General features: G+C 44.1%; 1 protein-coding gene across 2 annotated transcripts in view; it reads right to left on the bottom strand.

The window, feature by feature from the left end:
- Window positions 1-661: 661 nt before the first annotated feature.
- Window positions 662-20,319, bottom strand: part of slc30a9 (solute carrier family 30 member 9) — a 201,548-nt gene continuing 181,890 nt past the window's right edge. For both annotated transcript variants that reach the window (XM_072496665.1, XM_072496666.1), the window contains 3 exons: window positions 13,734-13,863; window positions 4,568-4,681; window positions 662-1,212 (listed from right to left, as the gene is read on the bottom strand). In XM_072496665.1, coding sequence (XP_072352766.1) covers window positions 1,168-1,212; window positions 4,568-4,681; window positions 13,734-13,863 — 289 coding nt within the window. In that variant the 3' untranslated portion in view covers window positions 662-1,167. The remainder of the gene's footprint in view (window positions 1,213-4,567; window positions 4,682-13,733; window positions 13,864-20,319) is intronic.

The raw sequence follows: 20,319 nt of genomic DNA, 5'->3' as shown, positions 1-20,319 counted from the left end.
TTAGGTTAAGGAAACGCATCACAAAAGGACACTATTTAAATACATTTATAGCAGCTTTGGTTTCAACAGCTCTATCATCCACACTTTGCCAGGGAACACTCATTCTAGTTATTTTTCAATATCATAAATTATATAAACCTAAGATTGCCTTACTTCATGGGATGAGCACACAAATTACATAATTCAAATTTTGTTTTGCATATAAGCAGTAGAGGTATTTCTAATCGAAATATCTTTTGTTAACATGAAAAGTACATTTACTTTGATGGAAGGATGAAAAAACACCAGTATACAAAGGGCAAATTCCACTTCTTTCTGTAAAGCACTGCTGTTGAACTTCCAACTAATGCTATAAAGTACACTTTGGTTCAAACATTATTCCATAAGTAACAGAAAGTCAGCTTCTGTGGGTTTTGAATTTTATACCAGCTGGATCATATCATTTAATAAATGCTGAATCAAAATAAGAAAACATGATCTACTCCCATTTGATGGGAACACGAACACTTTAAACTTAAAAATCATTTTCTTCTCTTTCTAAAAAATCCTTCCAGTTTTCAAACTAAATCATACATGTACATTTCTGAAACACTTGACTTTTTTCATAAATAACCATTAATTTTGGTTTGAATACTTCGTTATTGTACCAGTAAATTCAATGGACCCATAAATAAAAGGTTTTATTCGCAGTTAGGTTTCACTCTTTCTGTTAACATTTCGTCAAGGCTGAACAGAATGGTGTACAGTTTGAATCTGTGAAATTTGAGTACACAATTTACACAAGTCAACAAAAACAACTAAATGTTTCAAAAGAAAGTTATGCAATCACTGCATTTTGCAAATAAGTTGTTTATTCCCCCATTACAGCAGGCATTCTGATGAATAACATTCCAAGAATTCACAATAGTTGTCTTGTTAATGAATGTTAGAACAATTTCTTTAACCACATGGAAGTTATAACACAGTAGATCTCTCTATAGCACTGCAACTCCATAGTCCACCAATCTGATATAATTTACATTGTGTAATGTCTTAAAACAATAATAATGTGATGTAAATAGCTTATAATAGCCACAATGGGCATTGCAGTAATGGCTACAGGTAATATTTATCTGTATTTGCATGTTCTTCATCAGACATTCCAACCATCTTCAAATTCCATGTAAACTATAAAATTTCTAAATCCACATGACGCACATCTGGATATTTTAGCTGAAATAAAAACAGTATGCATCATCAGTCACATTTGTTTTCTTTTAAAACATCACTTTCACAAAGGCAGGAAAAAGTCCCACAATTCCCAGTTATAAGAGGATAGGAAGCCTAAAAGTTTGGCATATACTGTTTCATGTGTTTGTAGGGGAGGGCAGTGGTGCTCCATGGCTGGTTAGATTCTGCAGTAGCTTGAAAATTATTGATACTATATTTTAACCATGTTGCCAAACCCATTCATTCAGATTTGCCTCTAAACACAGGGAACACTTGAGTAAGAGTGATTATTTTATTAAGGCTTAGATGAGTAACGGAGAAGTATGGGTGGAGATAGTGGAATGGATTTCCATAACTTTCTAGTTTTCCCTAGGTACAAAAGAGATGTCAGAAGATTGGAGAACAGTAAATATCACGCCCATATTCAAGGGTGCAAGGAAGCGACAGTCAGTCAGTGGTGGGTAGGATTTTAGACAAAAAATCAGGGAGAAGAAAAAAAATTCAACAGGTGCTTGGAGAGTTTTGATACAAGGAGAGCCAGCAAAAATTTGTAAAATGCAGATCATGATCGACTGATCAAATTTCGCTTTTGGTGAAATAACTGAGAAGGTTCTATTAGTTAGAGTAAAAAATACCATAAAACATGACTGGTTAACAAAACTTGAGGCTCATAGAATAGGAAGTCAGTGCAGATTTTTTAAAAAAAGATTCGAGGATACAAACTCCAAGTCGCAGTAAATCAGAATGGGGATGGTCGACACTGCTGTTCCCCAAGATTCAATGCTAGGACCGCTGCCTTTTTGATGCATTTCAATGGCTTGGATATTGGAATTTAGAGTACATTAAAAATTTGTCAATGATACCAAACAGTGAGGATGATCGAATAGATAGGCTAGCAAAATGGGCAGGCAAGTGGCAGATGGAATTTAATACAAAGAAATGAGAGGCGATTCACTCTGGCAGAAGAGTTAGGAAAATCTCTGGCAGAAGGGTTGCGAAAAAGAAATGAAAATGAAAGCCGCCATAGACCCAGAGGATCATAGGGTGCCCTCTCCTTTTGAGAGAGAGCTGACTGGTGGTGATTTAACCCAAGGGTCACCACACCTCAGGCGAGGGGCAAGATCGAGAAGGCTTCATGGATAGTCTCAGCCAGCCCAGGAACTGCTGTTGGTGACTCTCCGCATCACAGACTATAGCTTTTGCCTTCAATCATTTCTTGATTCACGTAGGAGGAAATCAAATTGGCTAAAGACTGACATTTGTGATGCTGGGCATCTCAGAAGTAGGCAAAGATGGATCATCCACTCCGTAGGTCTGACTGAAGATGGTTGCGAACTCCTCAGCACTGGCCTTTTCACCATGTGCAGGGCTCACCCATCATTTGAGGATAGAGATAATCATTCCCTGTTAATTGTCCACCACCATCCATGACAGGATGTGGCTGTACACAGAGCTTTGAAAGATCCATTGCTCATGTGATCGTTTAGTTCTGGCTATTACATGCTGCCTTTGTTTTCAGCACGCAAGTAGTCGTGTTACAGCTTCACCATGTTGACATTTTTAGGCATACTTGGTGCTGCTCCTGGCATGCTGTCCTGCACTTTTAATGGAATCAGAGTCGATACACTGGCTTGACAGTAATTGCAGAGCAAGGGATATGCCGGGCCATTAGATTATAGATGATGATCAAATACAATTCTGTTGCTCAGGACCCACCGCCTCACGGATGCCCAGATTTTGGCTGCTAGATCTGTTCTGAATCCATTTTAGATGAGGTAAGTGTGATTGCCTCGACATCAAGCTAGCATGTGACCAAGTGTGGAATCATGAAGATCTGGCAAAACTGCAGTCAATAGGAAATGGAAAACTTCTCCAATAGTTGGTGACATATCTGGCACAAAGGAGGATGCTTGTGGTTTTTGGAGGCCAATCATCCAAGTCCCAGGGCATCATTGCAGGAGATCCTCAGGGTAGTTTCTGAATCACAACCACCTTCTGCTACTTTATCAATAATCTTCCCTCAATCCTTAGGTCAGAAATGGGGAGATTCGCTGATGGTTGTATAATGTTCAATACCATCTACAACTCTTCAGATATTGAAAAAGTCGGTGTCCATATGCAGCAGGATCTGGACAACATTCAGGCTTGGGCTCATAAGTGGCAAGTGACACTTGTGCCACACAAGTGTCAGGCAATGAACAACGCCAACAAGATAGCCAGATTCCATCTTCCCTTGATATTCAATGGCATTAGCATTGCTGAATCCCCCACTATCAACATCCTGGGGTTACTATTGACCAGAAACTGAACTGGAAAAGCCATATAAATATTGTAGCTACAAGATCAGGTCAGAGCTGGGAATTCGGAGGCAAGTAAATTACCTCCTGACTTCCCAAAGTTTGTCCATCATCTACAAGGCACAGGTCAGGAGTGTGATGGCATGTTCTCCACTTGCCTGGATGAGTGCAGCTCCAACAACATTCAGGACAGAGCCTGCATCCACCCACCATCTTAACCATTTACTCCTTCCACAATGAAGCACAGTGGCATCAATATGTACCACACAAGATGCACATCAGCAACTCACCAATGCTCCTTTTACAGCAGCTTCAAGTCTACAAATGTTACCACCTAGGAGGATAGGTGCAGATGTTTGAGAATACCACCACCTGCAAGTTCCCCTTCAGATCACACACTGTTTGGACTTGGAATTATATTGCAGTTCCTTCACTGTCGCTGTATCAAAAGACTGTAACTCCTTTCCTAAATGAACAGTGTACCTACACCACATGGATTGTAGTTGTTCAATAAGGTGGCTCACCAGCAGCTTCTCAAAGGGCAATTAGGGATGGACAACCAATTCTGGCTCTGCCAGTGATACCCACATCCCATGAAAGAATTTTTAAAAGTAGACAAATAAAAGGTGTTCCCATTAGCTGAAGACACAAGGACCAAGGGACACAGATTTAAGCTTTTGAATAAGCAATACAGAGGGATGTGAAGAACTTTTTCATGTAGCAGATGTGGAAATGACCTGAAACTCGCCGTCTATGAGGATGGTGGAAGCGGAGATAATTAATCATTGCAAAGAAATTGGGTAGGCACTTGAGGAATAAACCTGCAGGGCTATAGAGTAGGACATTGGGACTGACTGAATTGTGCTGGAGAACCAGCATGCGTTTGGTGGGCTGAATGGCCTCTTGTGGCATAATGGCTTTATTTCTTCATTAAGTGCACTAAAGTAGCAATTTCCCTGGTTTGTTCCATTTGTTCTTGCTCCTCCACATATCTGGCAAATATGTACAAAAAAAAAAATGTAATCACTTTTAAATGTACACTTAGCTCAAACAGATAATACCTTGAGTGCCCGCTCTAGTCGGTCAACTTCAGCTCCCAGAGTGTCAATGATATTGTCTCCATGTTTCAGCATAAATGCTTCTAAGTCCTCTGGAGTTTTTACTTGTTGAATTTCCTGCAGAATAAAGATTTAAGGTTCTGTATAAACTACCAGATTAATTTGATTAGATTACTTTCAAACGGTTACCAGCATCAAACATTGTTGGAATAGAAGTGAAAATAAAAGGCTGCATCGGCACTGTTTACTGTTATCTCCTCAAAAATTTAAGTTAAGATTTTCTTTTTTGAAAGCCACGCTGACTATTTATACATTTCTCCTTCTTAAATGTTCTTCTGTTCTTTCCTTTAAAAAGGATTCCATAATTTTTCCGACCACCAATGTCAAGCTGATTTATAATCTGGACATTTTCTGAACCACTTCTGAAACACACAAGGGGTAAAATCCTCTTGAGTTGCCGCAATAACCTCTTAAATTGCCGCAATAACCTCTTGAGTTGCCGCAATAATCCCTTGGATTGCCATTCTGCTCCTGCCTTAGTAATATGCAGCTCCACATTTCTGGGCCAGACCATCAAACAGGGCCTCTTCTGGACGCGGAGCATCCTGACACGAGTCTTTTATTGTAATACAGGGTCAAGCAAATATATCTTTGAACCTCCTGTACCATTCATCAAGATCATGGCTGATCTGATTGTAGTCCTGATGACTTCAACTCCATGTTCCTGCCAACCATGGATATCCTTTCACTCCCCTGTTGTTCAAGAACTTATCTACTTCCCCTTAGAAATATTCAATGACTCTGCCTCCAGCATTTTCTGGGGAAGAGTGTTCCACAGATTCACGACTTTCAGAAAAAAATCCTTTTCAACTGCATCTGAAATTGGAGACTCTTATTTTTAAAACTGCATCCCCGAGTACTCGGCTTTCTCAGAAGGGGAAACATCCTTTCAACATCCACCCCGTCAAATCCTCTCAGGATTTTCCATGTTTCAATAAGATCACTTCTCATTCATCTGGACCCCAATGGTACATGTCCAACCTTTAACACAAAGTTCCAGCACTGATCCCTGTAGTATTCATTACATTCTGTTAACCTGAAAATTACCCATTTATGTCTAACCTCGGTTTCCTGCGAGCTATCTAATCCTCTATCCATGTTAATATTTTCTCCCCTGGACAAAGACCCTGTACAGTGCGGATCGTATAGGCCGATTTCACTCCTTAATGTGGATGCGAAACTGCTAGCAAAGGTATTGGCCATGAGGATTGAGGACTGTGTTCCGGGGGTTCATACACGAGGAACAGACGGGTGTTGTGAAAGGGAGGCAGTTGAATACAAATGTACGTAGGCTCTTGAATGTAATTATGATGCCAGCGGTGGAGGGGGAGGCGGAGATAGTGGCAGCTATGGACGCGGAGAAGGCCTTTGATAGGGTGGAGTGAGGGTACCTGTAGGAGGTGTTGAGGAGGTTTGGGTTTGGGGAGGGATTAGTCAGCTGGGCGAGGTTGCTGTACGAGGCGCTGTACGAGGCCCCGGTGGCGAGTGTGGCCACGGACAGGAGGCGGTCGGAATATTTCCGGCTATACCGAGGGACAAGGCAGGGGTGTCCTCTATCCCCCCTGCTCTTTGTGCTGGTGATTGAGCCCCTGGCCATGGATTTGAGGGAGTCTAGGAACTGGAGGGGGTTGGTGTAATTGGGGGGGGGGGGGGGGAGAGAAGAGAAGAGGAACACCGGGTATCGTTGTATGCGGACAATCTGCTATTGCATGTGGCGGACCCGGTGGGGGGAATGCCGGAGTTCATGCGGATCCTTAGGGAGTTTGGGGATTTCTCTGGGTATAAGCTCAACATGGGGAAGAGCGAGCTGTTCGTGGTGCACCCGGGAGATCAGGAAAGGGGGATTGGTGAGCTTACGCTAAAAAGGGCAGAAAGAAGTTTTAGATACCTGGGGGTCCAGGTGGCTAGGAGCTGGGGGGGCCCTGCATAAGCTTAACTTAACGAGGCTGGTGGAGCAAATGGAGGAGGAGTTCAAAAGGTGGATATGCTGCCTCTCCCCCTGGTGGGTACGGTGCAGTCAGTTAAAATGACGGTGCTCCCGAGGTTTTTGTTTTTGTTTCAGTGCCTCCCATCCTGATCCCCAAGTCCTTCTTTAAGCGGGTTAACAGGAGTATTATAGGGATCGTATGGGCGAAGAAGACCCCGAGGGTGAGAAGGGTGTTCTTGGAGCGGAGCAGGGACGGGGGGGGGGGGGGGGGGGGGGGGGGCGATTAGTGTTGCCAAACTTATATGGGTACTATTGGGCTGCCAACACGGCGATGATACGTAAGTGGGCAATGGAGGGGGAGGGGGCAGCGCGGAAGAGGCTGGAGATGGCGTCCTATGTGGGCACGAGCCTGGGGGCGCTGGTGACGGCACCGCTGCCGCATCCTCCGACGAGGTACACCATGAGCCCGTGGTAGAGGCGACCCTCAAAGTCTGGGGGCAATGGAGATGCCACAGGGGGGAGGTGGGGGCTTCGGTGTTGTCACTGATACGGGAGAACCATCGGTTTGTCCTGGGGAAAATGGATGGGGGGTTCCCGAGTTGGCACAGGGCAGGTATTAGGAGGATGGGGGACCTGTTCATAGACAGGAAGTTTGCGAGCCTTGGGGAGCTGGAGGAGAAATTCGGGCTCCCCCCCTGGAAATGCTTTCAGGTATATGCAGGTAAGGGCGTTTGTTAGGTGATAGGTGGTGGAGTTTCCGCTGCTGCCGGCACGCAGGGTCCAGGATAGGGTAGGATCTCGGCAACTTATCAGGTGATGCAGGAGGAGGCGGAGGCCTCGGCGGAGGAGTTAAAAGGTAAGTGGGAGGAGGAGCTGGGGGAGGAGATCGATGAGGGTATGTGGGTGGATGCCCTGGAAAGGGTAAACTCTTCCTCCTCTTGCGCAAGGCTCAGCTTGATACAATTTAAGGTGCTGCACAGGGCGCGCATAACCGGCGCAAGGCTGAGCCGTTTTTTTGGGAGTGAGGACAGATGTGCGAGGTGTTCAGGGAGCCCAGCAAACCACACCCACATGTTTTGGGCATGTCCAGCATTGGAGGAGTTCTGGAGGGGCGTAGCGAGGACGGTGTCAAGGGTAGTGAATTCCAGGGTAAGGCCTAGCTGCGGGCTCGCAATATATGGGGTGTCGGACGAGCCGGGAGTGCAGGAGGCGAAAGAGGCCGGTATTCTGGCCTTTGCGTCCCTGGTAGCCCGGCGAAGGATTCTGCTTCAGTGGAAGGCTGCGAGGCCCCTAAGCGTGGAATCCTGGATTAACGACATGGCAGGGTTTATTAAATTGGAGAAAGTGAAAATTGCCTTAAGGGGATCTGTGCAAGGGTTCTTCAGGCGGTGGCAGCCATTCCTAGACTTCCTGGCGGAGTGTTAGGAGATGGTCAGCAGCAGCAACAACCCGGTTTTTGGGGTGGGGGGGGTACGTTTGTGTCTAGTAGGGGATGCACTATTGTTTACTGTTTAACATTTATTTGTTTTATGCACTTTTGTTCTTGTTGTTTTATTATTTGTGTAAAGGGGGCGGTTTCTATTTTTCTGTTGTGATAATCTGTGAAAGATTTTGAATAAAAATTATAAAAAAAAAAAAAATATTTTCTCCCCTATACCATGAACTCTTGTGTAGTAACCTTTGATGTGACCTTGTAAAACGTCTTCTGAGATCTAAGTACACCACACCCACAGGTTCCCTTTTATCAACGTTGCTTGTTACTTTCTCAAATAACAATAAGAAATTAGTCAAACATGGATTTCCCTTTCCCAAAAACAAGTTGATTCTGCCTGACTGCAATGAGATGTTCCTTGTGCCCTACTATAATCTCCTTAATAATAAATTCCAGTACTTTCCCAATGACAACTGTTGAGCTAACTGGTCTAAAGTTTTCTTCGTCTCTCTCCTTTCTTGAATAGCCGAGTTACATTCATCATTTTTCGATCTGATGGGACCTTTCTAGAATCAAGAGAATTTTGGGAAAATTACAACCAATACAAAAATTACAACCAAAGTAGCGACAACAATCTCTCCCTCAATGCCAGCAAAACTAAAGAGCTGGTAATTGACTTCAAGAAGCAAAGTACTGTACACACCCCTGTCAGCATCAACGGGGCCAAGGTGGAGATAGTTAGCAGTTTCAAATTCCTAGGGGTACACATCTCCAAAAATCTGTCCTGGTCCACTCACGTCGACACTACCACCAAGAAAGCACAACCAAGAAACGAAGGAAATGCAGCACGTCCACATTAACTCTTACCAACTTTTACAGATGCACCATAGAAAGCATCCTATCTGGCTGCATCACAGCCTGGAATGGCAACTGCTCAGCCCAAGACCGCAAGAAACTACAGAGGGTTGTGAACACAGCCCAGTCCATCACACAAACCTGCCTCCCACCCATTGACTCCATCTACACGTCCCGCTGCCTGGGGAAAGCAGGCAGCATAATCAAAGACCCCTCCCACCCGGCTTACTCACTTTTCCAACTTCTTCCAAAGGGCAGGAGATACAAAAGTCTGAGAACATGCATGAACAGACTCAAAAACAGCTTCTTCCCCGCCGTTACCAGAGTCCTACGACCCTCTTATGGACTGACCTCATTAACACTACACCCCTGTATACTTCACCCGATGCCGGTATTTATGTAGTTACATTGTGTACCTTGTGTTGCCCTATTATGTATTTTCTTTTATTTCCTTTTCTTTTCATGTACTTAATGATCTGTTGAGCTGCTCATAGAAAAATACTTTTCACTGTACCTCGGTACAAGTGACAATAAACCAATCCAATCCAATCTACCATCTCAGCAGTCACTTTTTAAGACCCCAAGATGAAGTTCATCAGGACTCGTCAGCTTTTAGTTCTTACTACCTTTTTTGGTAGTTGGAACTGGTTCAAGTTCCTCTCTCCCCTTCAACTCTTTGATTAATTATTTCTGGGATGTTATTTATCTCTGCTACAGTGAAGAGTGACAAAATATCTGTTCAATCACAGAATCTTGGGAGGCCATTCAGTCCATTGAGTCTGCATTGGCTCTTTGAAAGAGCTTTCTACCTAGTCCCTCTCTCCTGCCTTATCCTTGTTCAGATAGCAATCCAATTCCCTTTTGAATATCTCAATCAAACCTGGTTCCACCACCCTCTCAGGAAAGTAGTTCCAGACTCCACCCAAAAACATTTTTCCTTATCATATTTACTGCTTTTTCAAAATACTTTGAAATTATGCCCTCTAGTCCTAGATGTTCGAGGGGGAACAGTTTTCCACTATTTACCGTCCATCCCCCAAGTCTCTTCACAGCCTTCTTTTCTCAAAAGAAACAGTCCCAACCTCTCCGATCTATCTTCATAGTTACAGTTCTTTGTCCCTGGAATAATTCTTGTGAATGGCCTCTGTACTCTCTCCAATGCCTTCACACCGTGCCTCAGGTATGCAACCCAGAACGTAACGCATTCGCCCAGATGAGGACGAACAGTGTCTTATAAAAGTTCAACACTACCTTCGTACTCTTGCACACAATGCTCCTACTAATAAAGCCGTATATATTATATGCTTTATTAACTGCTCTGATCATGGCTGATCAGGGTATTAACATACTCTGCCATCGGCAACGGCATATGTACATATACATAGAGGTCCACCTTTTCCGGTGTCTCCTTCTCTTTTGTTTCATCCTCTCTCCATATTTTTCCCGCCAAAATGAATCAAATTGCACTTCACCAAACTTAATCTACCACTCATGCCCATGTCCTTTTGAAGTTCAATACTATCACCACAGTTGACAATGTTTACAATCTTTATATCATCTGCAAATTTTGAAATCATGCCCTGAACATCACAGTCTAGGTCATTAATATCAGGAAGAGCAAAGGTTCTATCACTGGGGAACTCCACTACAAATCTTACTCCAAATCTGAAAAATAACCATTTATTACTACTGTTTCCTGTCACTTAGCCAATTTCTTATTCAAATGCCTACTTTCCCTTTTATTCCAAGAGCTAGAATTTTGCTCAATCTTACGTGGTACTCTATTAACTGTCTTTTAAAAATCCATATACACCACATCAACATACCCTTATTAGCCTTCTCTGTTAACTCCTCAGTTAAACATGGTTTTTCCTCAATAAATTCATGCTGACTTTCCTTCCTGTAAAGACCATGAGGTGTAGGGGCAGAAGTAGGCCTTTTGGTCCATCAAGTCTTCTCCATTATTCAATTCCTGATCTTACACTTGTCTAAATGACTATTGATCTAGTCCCAAACTATAGTTTCCAGACATTTCCTTACCACTGAAGTCAATCTGACTGGTCTGTAGCTGCCAGCTTTATCCTTGCACCTTTTTTTGAACAAGGGTGTAACATTCACAATTCTCCAGTCATCTGGCACAATTCTTGTGTAAGGAAGACTGAAAGATTATCACTAGTGCCTCTGCAACTTCCACTCTCACTTCCCTCAGAACCCTTGGGTGCATCTCATCCAGTCTTGGCACCTTATCTAATTTAAGCAAAAATACCCCAGCACTTCATCTTTCTCAATTATAAATTCTTCCAGCGTACCAGTTACCATCTCTCTCAGCTCACGCGGGTTGCATCATCTTCCTTTGTAAAAACAGATGCAAAGTACTTGTTTAATATCTCTGCCATTTCTCCTGCCTCCACATGCAAGTTCCCCTTTTTATCTTTAAACGGCCCTACTCTTTCTTTTACCTTTAATTATTGATATGCTTATAGAAAACATTGGGATTCTCTTTTATGCTAGTCTTTTAGTCTCTTATGCTCTCTCCTTGCTCCTTGTTTTTTCACTTCCCCCAGTCCTTCAAGATTTCGTCTAATTCTCCATTATATTTTCGACCTGACATCTATCATTCCCACAATTCTTCCTTTTCAGCTTCACAAAGAACAAAGAAATGTACAGCTCAGGAACAGGCCCTTCGGCCCTCCAAGCCCGTGCTGACCATGTTGCCCGACTAAACTACAATCTTCTACACTTCCTGGGTCCGTATCCCTCTATTCCATCCTATTCATGTATTTGTCAAGATGCCCCTTAAATGTCACTATCGTCCCTGCTTCCACCACCTCCTCCGGTAGCAAGTTCCAGGCACCCACTACCCTCTGCGTAAAGAACTTGCCTCGTACATCTACTCTAAACCTTGCCCCTCTCACACCTATGCCCCCTAGTAATGGACCCCTCTACCCTGGGGAAAAGCCTCTGACTATCTCACGTCTACCCCTATCTTCCAAGGTGCTCTTGATATATTTGTTCTATGTAGTGCCCAATTATTTCTTTTTCCAATTAAGGGGCAATTTAGCGTGGGCAATCCACCTACCATGGTTGGGTTGTGGGGGTGAAACCTACGTAGACATGGGGAGAATGTGCAAACTCTACACGGACAATGACTTACTTGGGTCTTCAGCACCATAGGCAGCAGTGCTAACCACTGCACCACTGTACTGCCCTGCCTTCAAGCAAATATATATTGACATTGCTTGCAATATGTTTTCTTTGAAGGTGGCCCATTGCCCAGCCACCATCTTTCTGGCATCCCACTCCCCGTAGGCTCAACCTGACCACTCCCCCATCTGAGGTCCGTTCCCCTCTTAGCTCCAACGCCGCCCCATCCCTGACCACCCCCCCCACACCCCTATGTATTTTACCGTAGATACTTATCTTCTACCTGGCCTGTCAATTTAAATGTGACCTTTAACTTACCTGGTTCACAGCAGCTAGTGTTGTTAAAAAAGGGAGTGTGTCCTCCTTTAATCTGAGAGTTGGGCTGCGGCACTGGACCTCAAAAACAGCTGCACTTCCTGGATCTCGCCCAGCCTGAATCGGAAGTTTGAACGATACAGGCATGGAAGAAAATCCGTATAGCTATTGAGCACAGAGTGGCAATCCAACGTTGATTGCCACTGAGGAAGTTATGGCCCAATAACAGTTTCTAACATTTTCCCGATGGCAAATGTTAAGCTACTCGCCTGTAGTTTCCTGCTTTCGGACTTCCTCCCTTTTTTGAATAAAAGCGTTCATTTGCTATTTCCCAATTTAATAGAACATTTCCCAAATCCAGGGAATTTTGGAAAATGACCGCACACATCAACTATCTCATTAGCTATTTACGACCCTAGAATCAGGACCCAGGGACGTTATCAGCTGCAGCTCCAACAATTTGCTCAATACCACTTCCCTGGTGACTAATTTTCCTGAGTTTCTCCCTCCCTTTGAATTCTTGAATTATAACTACTTTTGGGATGTTACTGGTGTCCTCTGTGATAAGACTGTTCAATTTATCTGCCATCTCCTTATTTTTCATTAATTCTATTTAATTTTCTGACTTGCCACCTACCCTTGCACAATTATATACTTTTTCTTTAAGTTTAATACCAACTTTAACATTTTTAGTCTTGGAACTACTCTTCTCTCCCTCAAACTGAATGTAAAATTCAATCATAATATGATCGCTGCTGCCTAGGAATGGCTTCTATCAGAGGTAATTAATTAATCCTACCTCATTGTATAATACCAGGTCTGGTACAGCACGCTCTCTGCTTGGCTCCAGAACATGGTGTTCTGAGAAATGATCCTAAAAACTTTCTATGGACTGCCTTGGGAGTGAAAATCTGGTCTTATGCCTCATTGCATCAATTTATTCCAAAAGGCTGTGTTTTTGAAATTACGTCAGGCCAACAAAGAATTGTATTTATAGCGTTTTTGGTTTCTCAGTAATTTTGCAAATTTATATCCCATACTCAATACTACAGCTAAATGTCATTAACGTTTAGCACACTGGGCTAAATCACTGGCTTTTAAAGCAGGCCAGCGGCACGGTTCAATTCCCGTACCAGCCTCCCCGAACAGGTGCCGGAATGTGGCGACTCGGGGCTTTTCACAGTAACTTCATTGAAGCCTACTTGTGACAATAAGCAATTTTCATTTCATTTCATTTCGTTCATGGAAATTTCAAGAGTAATTTCAAATACATATGGCCCACAATAAATTGATAGCAGCAGCCTGTGGTATGTTATGGCATTTTACCAGATTAACTTCTCCCTTTCTAATCATTGAACTATTCCAAATATTGCAACTTTATATGGACTTGTTCTTCCATCACACAGTCAGTTTTTTTTAGTGACAATGCCACATACCTGTAAGACCACCTCAATGTCTTGTTTCTCCAGGTAAGATCTTGTCACTATCCTTCCATCAAAATCGATTTCCGCTTTAAATCGCACTGTGTTCAGACCCATGTCGGTAGCCTTTACATCATGCACAGCTCTGATGAGAGTAAATGGGTCATTAATATTCAAAATAAATATTTTTGAAAATTCAGAGCTTCCAAGTGGAATAGGGGAAAGAAATCAAAACAATACAAACAATTTAATACTGCATTTTTCCCTACAAGGGAAGTAATGCATTAGATCACAGTGTTAATGTGCATTTCTTTTCAATACTGTTGACACTAGCTGGACTGCAAGAAGAGGCCAGAGAATGCTGGTCTGGCAGCATCTGTAGGGAGAGAAAACAGTTAACGTTTCGAGTCAGTTTGACTCGGAAGTGGAGGGGGAAAATGTGTCGGATATTTATAGCTGGGCGAGATAGCAACAAAAATGTAGCAAAGAGCAAGAGAGGAGGGTTTTGCATTGCGAGAAAAAAAGGTATGTGATAAAAAAAGGGACAAGGTGGAGGAGAGAATTCACAGTTTAAAGTTAATTCAAATGTTTGAGTGTCGAGGGCTGTAATTAGCATTTTCAAAAGATGAGATGCTGTTCCACCAGCTTGCTGTGGGCTTCACTGGAGCATTGCAGCAGGCCAAGAATGGTCATGTGGGCATGAGAGCAAGATGCTGAGTTAAAATGGCAAGCGCAGGAAGATAGGGGTCATGGTTGCGGGCTGAGGGAAGGTGTTCCGCAAAGCTGTCACCCTGTCTGCATTTAAGTCTCCCAGTGTAGAGGAAACCACATTGGCAGCAGTAGACCAAATTGAAGGAGGTGGAAGTGAAACGCTTCCTAACCTGAGTGTTTAAGGCCTTGAATGGTGGTGAGGCAGGTGCTGCACCTTCTGCAATTGCCAGGGAAGGTGATGTTGGAAGGGGATGGAGAGTTTGATGTGATGCAGAAGTGGCCAGGGTCTCACGTAGGAAATGTTCCCTACAGAATGCTGCTGCTGGGGGGGGGGGGGGGGGGGGGGGGAAAGAGAGGCGGGTTGGAGGAGGAAGGAGGAGAGAGAGGAGAGAAATTAGGGGAAGATATCTATGAGGTGCCATCGTGCTGAAGTTCGCAGAAATGGCGAAGGATGATCCTTTGAATGCGGAGGTTGGTGAGGGGCCGAATCTTGGTGCTGGGAGGGGATGGAAGGGTGCATGAAATATGTCGAAGTAAGCAGACAACAATGGGGAGTGGAAGAGTGCCATTTTCAGAACAGATGCGACTGAGGTGGAGAAACTGGGAATGGAGTGCAGTCCTTACAGGAAGCAGGATGAGGAGCTGTAGGTGGTGGTGGGCTTGTTATGAATATTGGTGGAGAGTCTATCACCAGAAATGGACAAGAGGTCAAGGACCATGTGGAAGTGAGAGAAGGGTGAAATTGGAAGCAAAAAAAAAAAAAAAATCAATAACGTTTTCCAGGTCCAGACGAGAGCATGAAAGGGCACCAACAAAGTTGTCAATGTAACAGAAAGAGTTGTGGGAGCGGTCTGGAATGAGAGGTGTTCCATAAATCGTACAAAAAGACATCCATTTTCCTTAACCGAGATCCCCCTGCCACCACCCTATGTTTGACAGGGCACTGGGCTCAAACTATTTCCCACACCTCTAAAATGGCAAGCCACACAGTTCTATCAAACTGGGACAAAGTCAATAAAAAGGAATTAAATTGGACGGATCACCTGGCATTGACTTAAGCACTGGAAACGACAAAGCAAACCCAGCCCTGACGACTGCAAAGTCTTCCTTACTAACATTTGCGGGCACCCATCTGCTGCAAAAGTTGGAGAGCTGTCCCACAGACTAATCAAGCAGAAGTCTGTCATGGTCATACTCACAGAATCATGGCCTACAAATAATGTTCCAGACACCACGGTTACCATCCCTGGATACATCCTGATCCACTGGCACAGTCCTGAGAGTCCTCAACATTTACACGGACCCAATGAAGTCTCAAGGCGTCAGGTCAAACATGGGCAAAGAAAACACCTGCTGCACCACCACAGACCGAGTCCTAAAGGACATTGAGCTGCTAGACTGGGTCTGCGGTAGGTGGTGAGGAAACAAGCAAGAGGAAAAAACATCCTCACCAATGTGTCTATCTTAGATGCATTTGTCCATCGCAGATGCATCTGCCCATGAGTGTATCGGTAGAATGATCACCACACAGTAGTTGTGGAGACCCTGCTTCATATGGAGTATACGCTTCTTGTGTTGTATGGCACTAGCACTGTGCTAAATAGGACACCTTCGAACAGATCTAGCAACTCCAGTCTGGGGAGCTGTGAGGTACTGTGGGCCATCAACAGCAGAATTGTACTGAACCATAATCTATATCGTCACAGCCTGGCATGTTCCTCCATTCTACCATAACCACTAAGCCAGGGGATCAACTCTGGTTCAATAGTGTAGGGGGAGCAACACCAGGCATACCTAAACATGAGGTGTCAACCTGGTGAACACGATTACTTATGTGCCAAACAACATTAGCAGCAAGTGATAGTCAGAGCGAAGCGATCTCACAACCAAGCTCTGCAAACTTGCCAAATCCAGTAGTGAGTGGACAATTAAACAGCTCACTGGAAAGGCTGCACAAATATCTCCATCCTCAATGATGCATCAGTGCAAAAGAAAAGGCTGAAGCATTCGCAACCATTAGCCAGAAGTGCGGAGTGGATAATTCATCTCTGCCTCATCCAAGGTACCCAGCATCACAGATGCCAGTCGTCAGCCAATTCGATTCACCCACGTGATATCAAGAAACTGTTGAAGGCACTGGAGACAGCAAAGGCTACGGGCCAAGTCAATATTCTGGCAATAGTACTGGAGACTTGTCCTCCGAATCTTGCCATTTCCCCAGCCATGCTGTTCCAGTACAGCTACAACACTGGCATCCACCCGGCAATGTGGAAAATCACCTAGGTATGCCCTGTACTCAAAATCAGGACAAATTCAATCTGGCCAATTACTGCCCCATCAGTCTACTCTTGATCATCAGTAAAGTGATGGAAGAGGTCATCAACAGCACTATCAAGCAGCTCTAGCTTAGCATTAACCTGCTCACAGACAGCAATAACCTGCTCACTGAAACTCAGTTTGGGTTCTGCCAGGATCACTCGGCTCCTGAGCTCATTGCAGCCTTGGTTCAAACATGGACAAAAGAGCTGAATTCCAGAGAGAAGGTGAGGGTGACGGCACTTGACATGAAAGCAGCATTTGACTGAGTGTGCCATCAAGGAGTCCTCTGGAGTTGATGGGAATCGGTCTGGGAACCCTCTTCTGGTTGGAGTCAAACCTGACGAGAAGGAAGATAATTGTGGTGATTGGAGGTCAATCATCTCAGTTCCAGGACACCACCGTATGAGTTCTTCAGGGTAGTGTCCTAAGCTCAACCATCTTCAGCTGGTTCATCAATGATCTTCGTTCCATCATAAGGACAGAAGTAGGAACGTTCGCTGATGATTGCACAATATTCAGCACCATTCGTTATTCTTCGAATACTGAAGCAGACTATGGCCAAATGCAACAAGAGTTGGACAATATCCAGGCTTGGGCTGGCAAGTAGCAAATAACATTTGTGTAATTCAAAAGCTAGACACTGACTTACTCCAACAAGAGTGAATCTAATTACCCACTATCAATCAGAAACTGAACTGGATAGGGTTACTATCAACCAGAAACTGAACTGGAGAGACAAATACTGTGGCTACAAGTGCACGTATCTTATGTGGGCAGCTTACCTTCTGATCCCCCAAAGCTTGTCCACCATCTACAAGGCACAAGATGTGAGTGTGATGGAATGCTCTCCACTTGCCTGAAATGTGCAGTTTCAACAACACTAAGACGTTCAACACCAACCAGGACAAAAGCAACTCTTTTGATTAGCACCCTTCCATAAACATTCATTTCCTCCACCACCAATGCACAGTAGCAAGTGTGCACCATCTACAAGATGAACTATAGGAACTCACCAAGACATCTTCAAAACCCATGATCGTTATGATCTAGAAGAATAAAGGCAGTTGTTGGAAGTTAGCCTCCAAGTCCCTCACCATCCTGCCTTGGAAATACATCACCATCCCTTCACTGTCGCTGGGTGAAAATCCTGGAACACATTTCCTAACAGCACAATGGGTACTTATTCCACAAAGACTGTAGTGGTTTATGAAGGCAGCTCACCACCACCTTAGAGGGCAATTTGGGAATAGCAACAAATGTAATATAATAATCTTTATTGTCACAAGTAGGCTTAAATTAACACTGCAATGAAGTTACTGTGAAAAGCCCGTAGTCGCCACATTCTGGCACCTGTTTGGGTACACTGGGAGAATTCAGAATGTCCAATTCATCTAACAGCACGTCTTTCGGGATTTGTGGGAGGAAACCGGAGCACCCGGAGGAAACCCACACAGACACGGGGAGAATGTGCAAAGACAGTGACCCAAGCTGGGAATCGAACCTGGGACCCTGGAGCTGTGAAGCAACAGTGCTAACCACTTTGCTACCGTGCCGCCCACCCTGGCCTAGCCAGCGATGCCCATATCCCATCATAAAGCTTTACAGCACAAAAAGAGGCCCTTCAGCCGATCATGTCTGTGCCGGCCATCAAGCACCTATCTATTCTAATCCTAATTCCTAACACTGGGTCAATAGCCTTGTATGCTGGCATTACAGGGGCTGGTTTAGCACAGGGCTAAATCACTGGCTTTGAAAGCAGACCAAGGCAGGCCAGCAGCACAGTTCAATTCCCGTACCAGCCTCCCCGAACAGGCACCGGAATGTGGCGGCTAGGGGCTTTTCACAGTAACTTCATTTGAAGCCTAATTGTGACAATAAGAGATTTTCATTTAATTTCATTTTTTCATTTCAAGTGCTCATCTAAATGCATCTTAAATATTTTAAGGATTCCCACCTCTACCACCTTTATAGGCAGTGACTTCCAGATTCCTACCACCCACTGGGTGAAAAGGCTTTTCCTCAAAACCCCTCTTAAATCTCCTGGCCCTTACTTTAAATCTATGCCCCGTGGTTATTAACCCCTCTACAAAAGGGTAGGACCAACAAATCCAGAGAATCTTGGATGTCAAGGGATGTACACGATTAAATAAGGGAAAAAAATGGAGGCTTATTGTAGGGGCTCAAAACAATAGAAGCCTAGATTTGAAAAAAATTAGGAGAGTAAAGAGGGGGCATGAAATAACACTGGTGGGCAAAATAAAGGAAAATCCCCAAGTGCTTTATAAGTATATTAAGGACAAATAGGTAACCAGGGAAAGAGTAGGGCCCATTAGGGATCAAAGTGGCATTGTGGAGCCGGAAGATGTGAGATTATCACAGATGTCATGAAAATTGGTGGTGTGGCAAATAGCAAGGAGGAAAGTCTACAGGACGGTATAGACAGCCTGGGCAGAACAGTGGCAAATGGAATTTCCTGGAATCCCTACAGTGCAGAAGAGAGCCATCTAGCCCATCGAGTCTGCACCAACCTTGCAAAAGACCACTTCCCCCTATCCCCAGCTTACCTTTTGGACACTTGGGGCACTTCCCCGTAACCCCAGCTTACCTTTTGGACACTTGGGGCAATTTAATATGACCAATCCACCTAACCTGCACATCTTTGGACTGTGGGAGGAAACCAGAGCATCTGGGGGAAACCCACGCAGACATGGGGAGAAAATATGCAAACTCCACATAGACAGTTACCAGAGGTCGGAATTGAACCCGGGTCCCTGGCGCTGTGATGCAGCAGTGCTAACCACTATGCCACCAAAATTAAACTTGAAAAATGTCTGGTGATGCATTTTGTGGGGACTAACAGGGAAACGGAATACACAATAAAAGGTAGGATGCTAGGAAGTAGAGGACCAGAGGAACCTTGGGGTGCTTTGTCCATAGACCCCTGAAAGCAGGACAGGTGGTTAAGGCATATGGGATATTTGCATTTATTAGCCAAAGCACAGAATAGGAGAGCAGGGAAGTTACGATGGAGCTGTATAAAATGCTCGTAAGGCCACTGCTAGAGTATTGAATGCAGTTCTGGTCACCACACTACAGGAAGGACGTGATTGCACTAGAGAGGGTGCAGAGAGTGTCAGATATGAAGAGAGGCTGGTTAGGCTGGGGCTGTTTCCATTAGAACAGAGAAGGTGGAGGAGGGACCTGATCGAGGTTTGTGCATCATGTTCACTGTGGAGGATGATTTAAAAAAAAAAAAATTTAGAGTACCCAATCCATTTTTTCCCAATTAAGGGGCAATTTAGCGTGGCCAATCCACCTAGCCTACACATCTTTGGGTTGTGGGGGTGAAATCCATGCAAACACGGGGAGAATGTGCAAACTCCACACAGACAGTGACCCAGAGCCGGGATTGCCCATTAATTGGAAAAAATGAATTGGATACTCTAAATTTATATTTTAAAAAAATATATAGCTGAACAAATTAGCATGGGGGAGGGGTGAAAAAGGAGGTATTAGCAGTCTTAACAGGCTTAAAAAGTGGATAAATTCCCACACCACCAATTTCCATGCC

Source organism: Scyliorhinus torazame, chromosome 3 (assembly GCF_047496885.1).
Source record: "Scyliorhinus torazame isolate Kashiwa2021f chromosome 3, sScyTor2.1, whole genome shotgun sequence".
In the NCBI taxonomy this organism is placed as follows: Eukaryota; Metazoa; Chordata; class Chondrichthyes; order Carcharhiniformes; family Scyliorhinidae; genus Scyliorhinus; species Scyliorhinus torazame.
The sequence above is the reverse complement of the archived record's forward strand: the minus strand, read 5'-3'. Positions and strand labels throughout refer to the sequence as shown.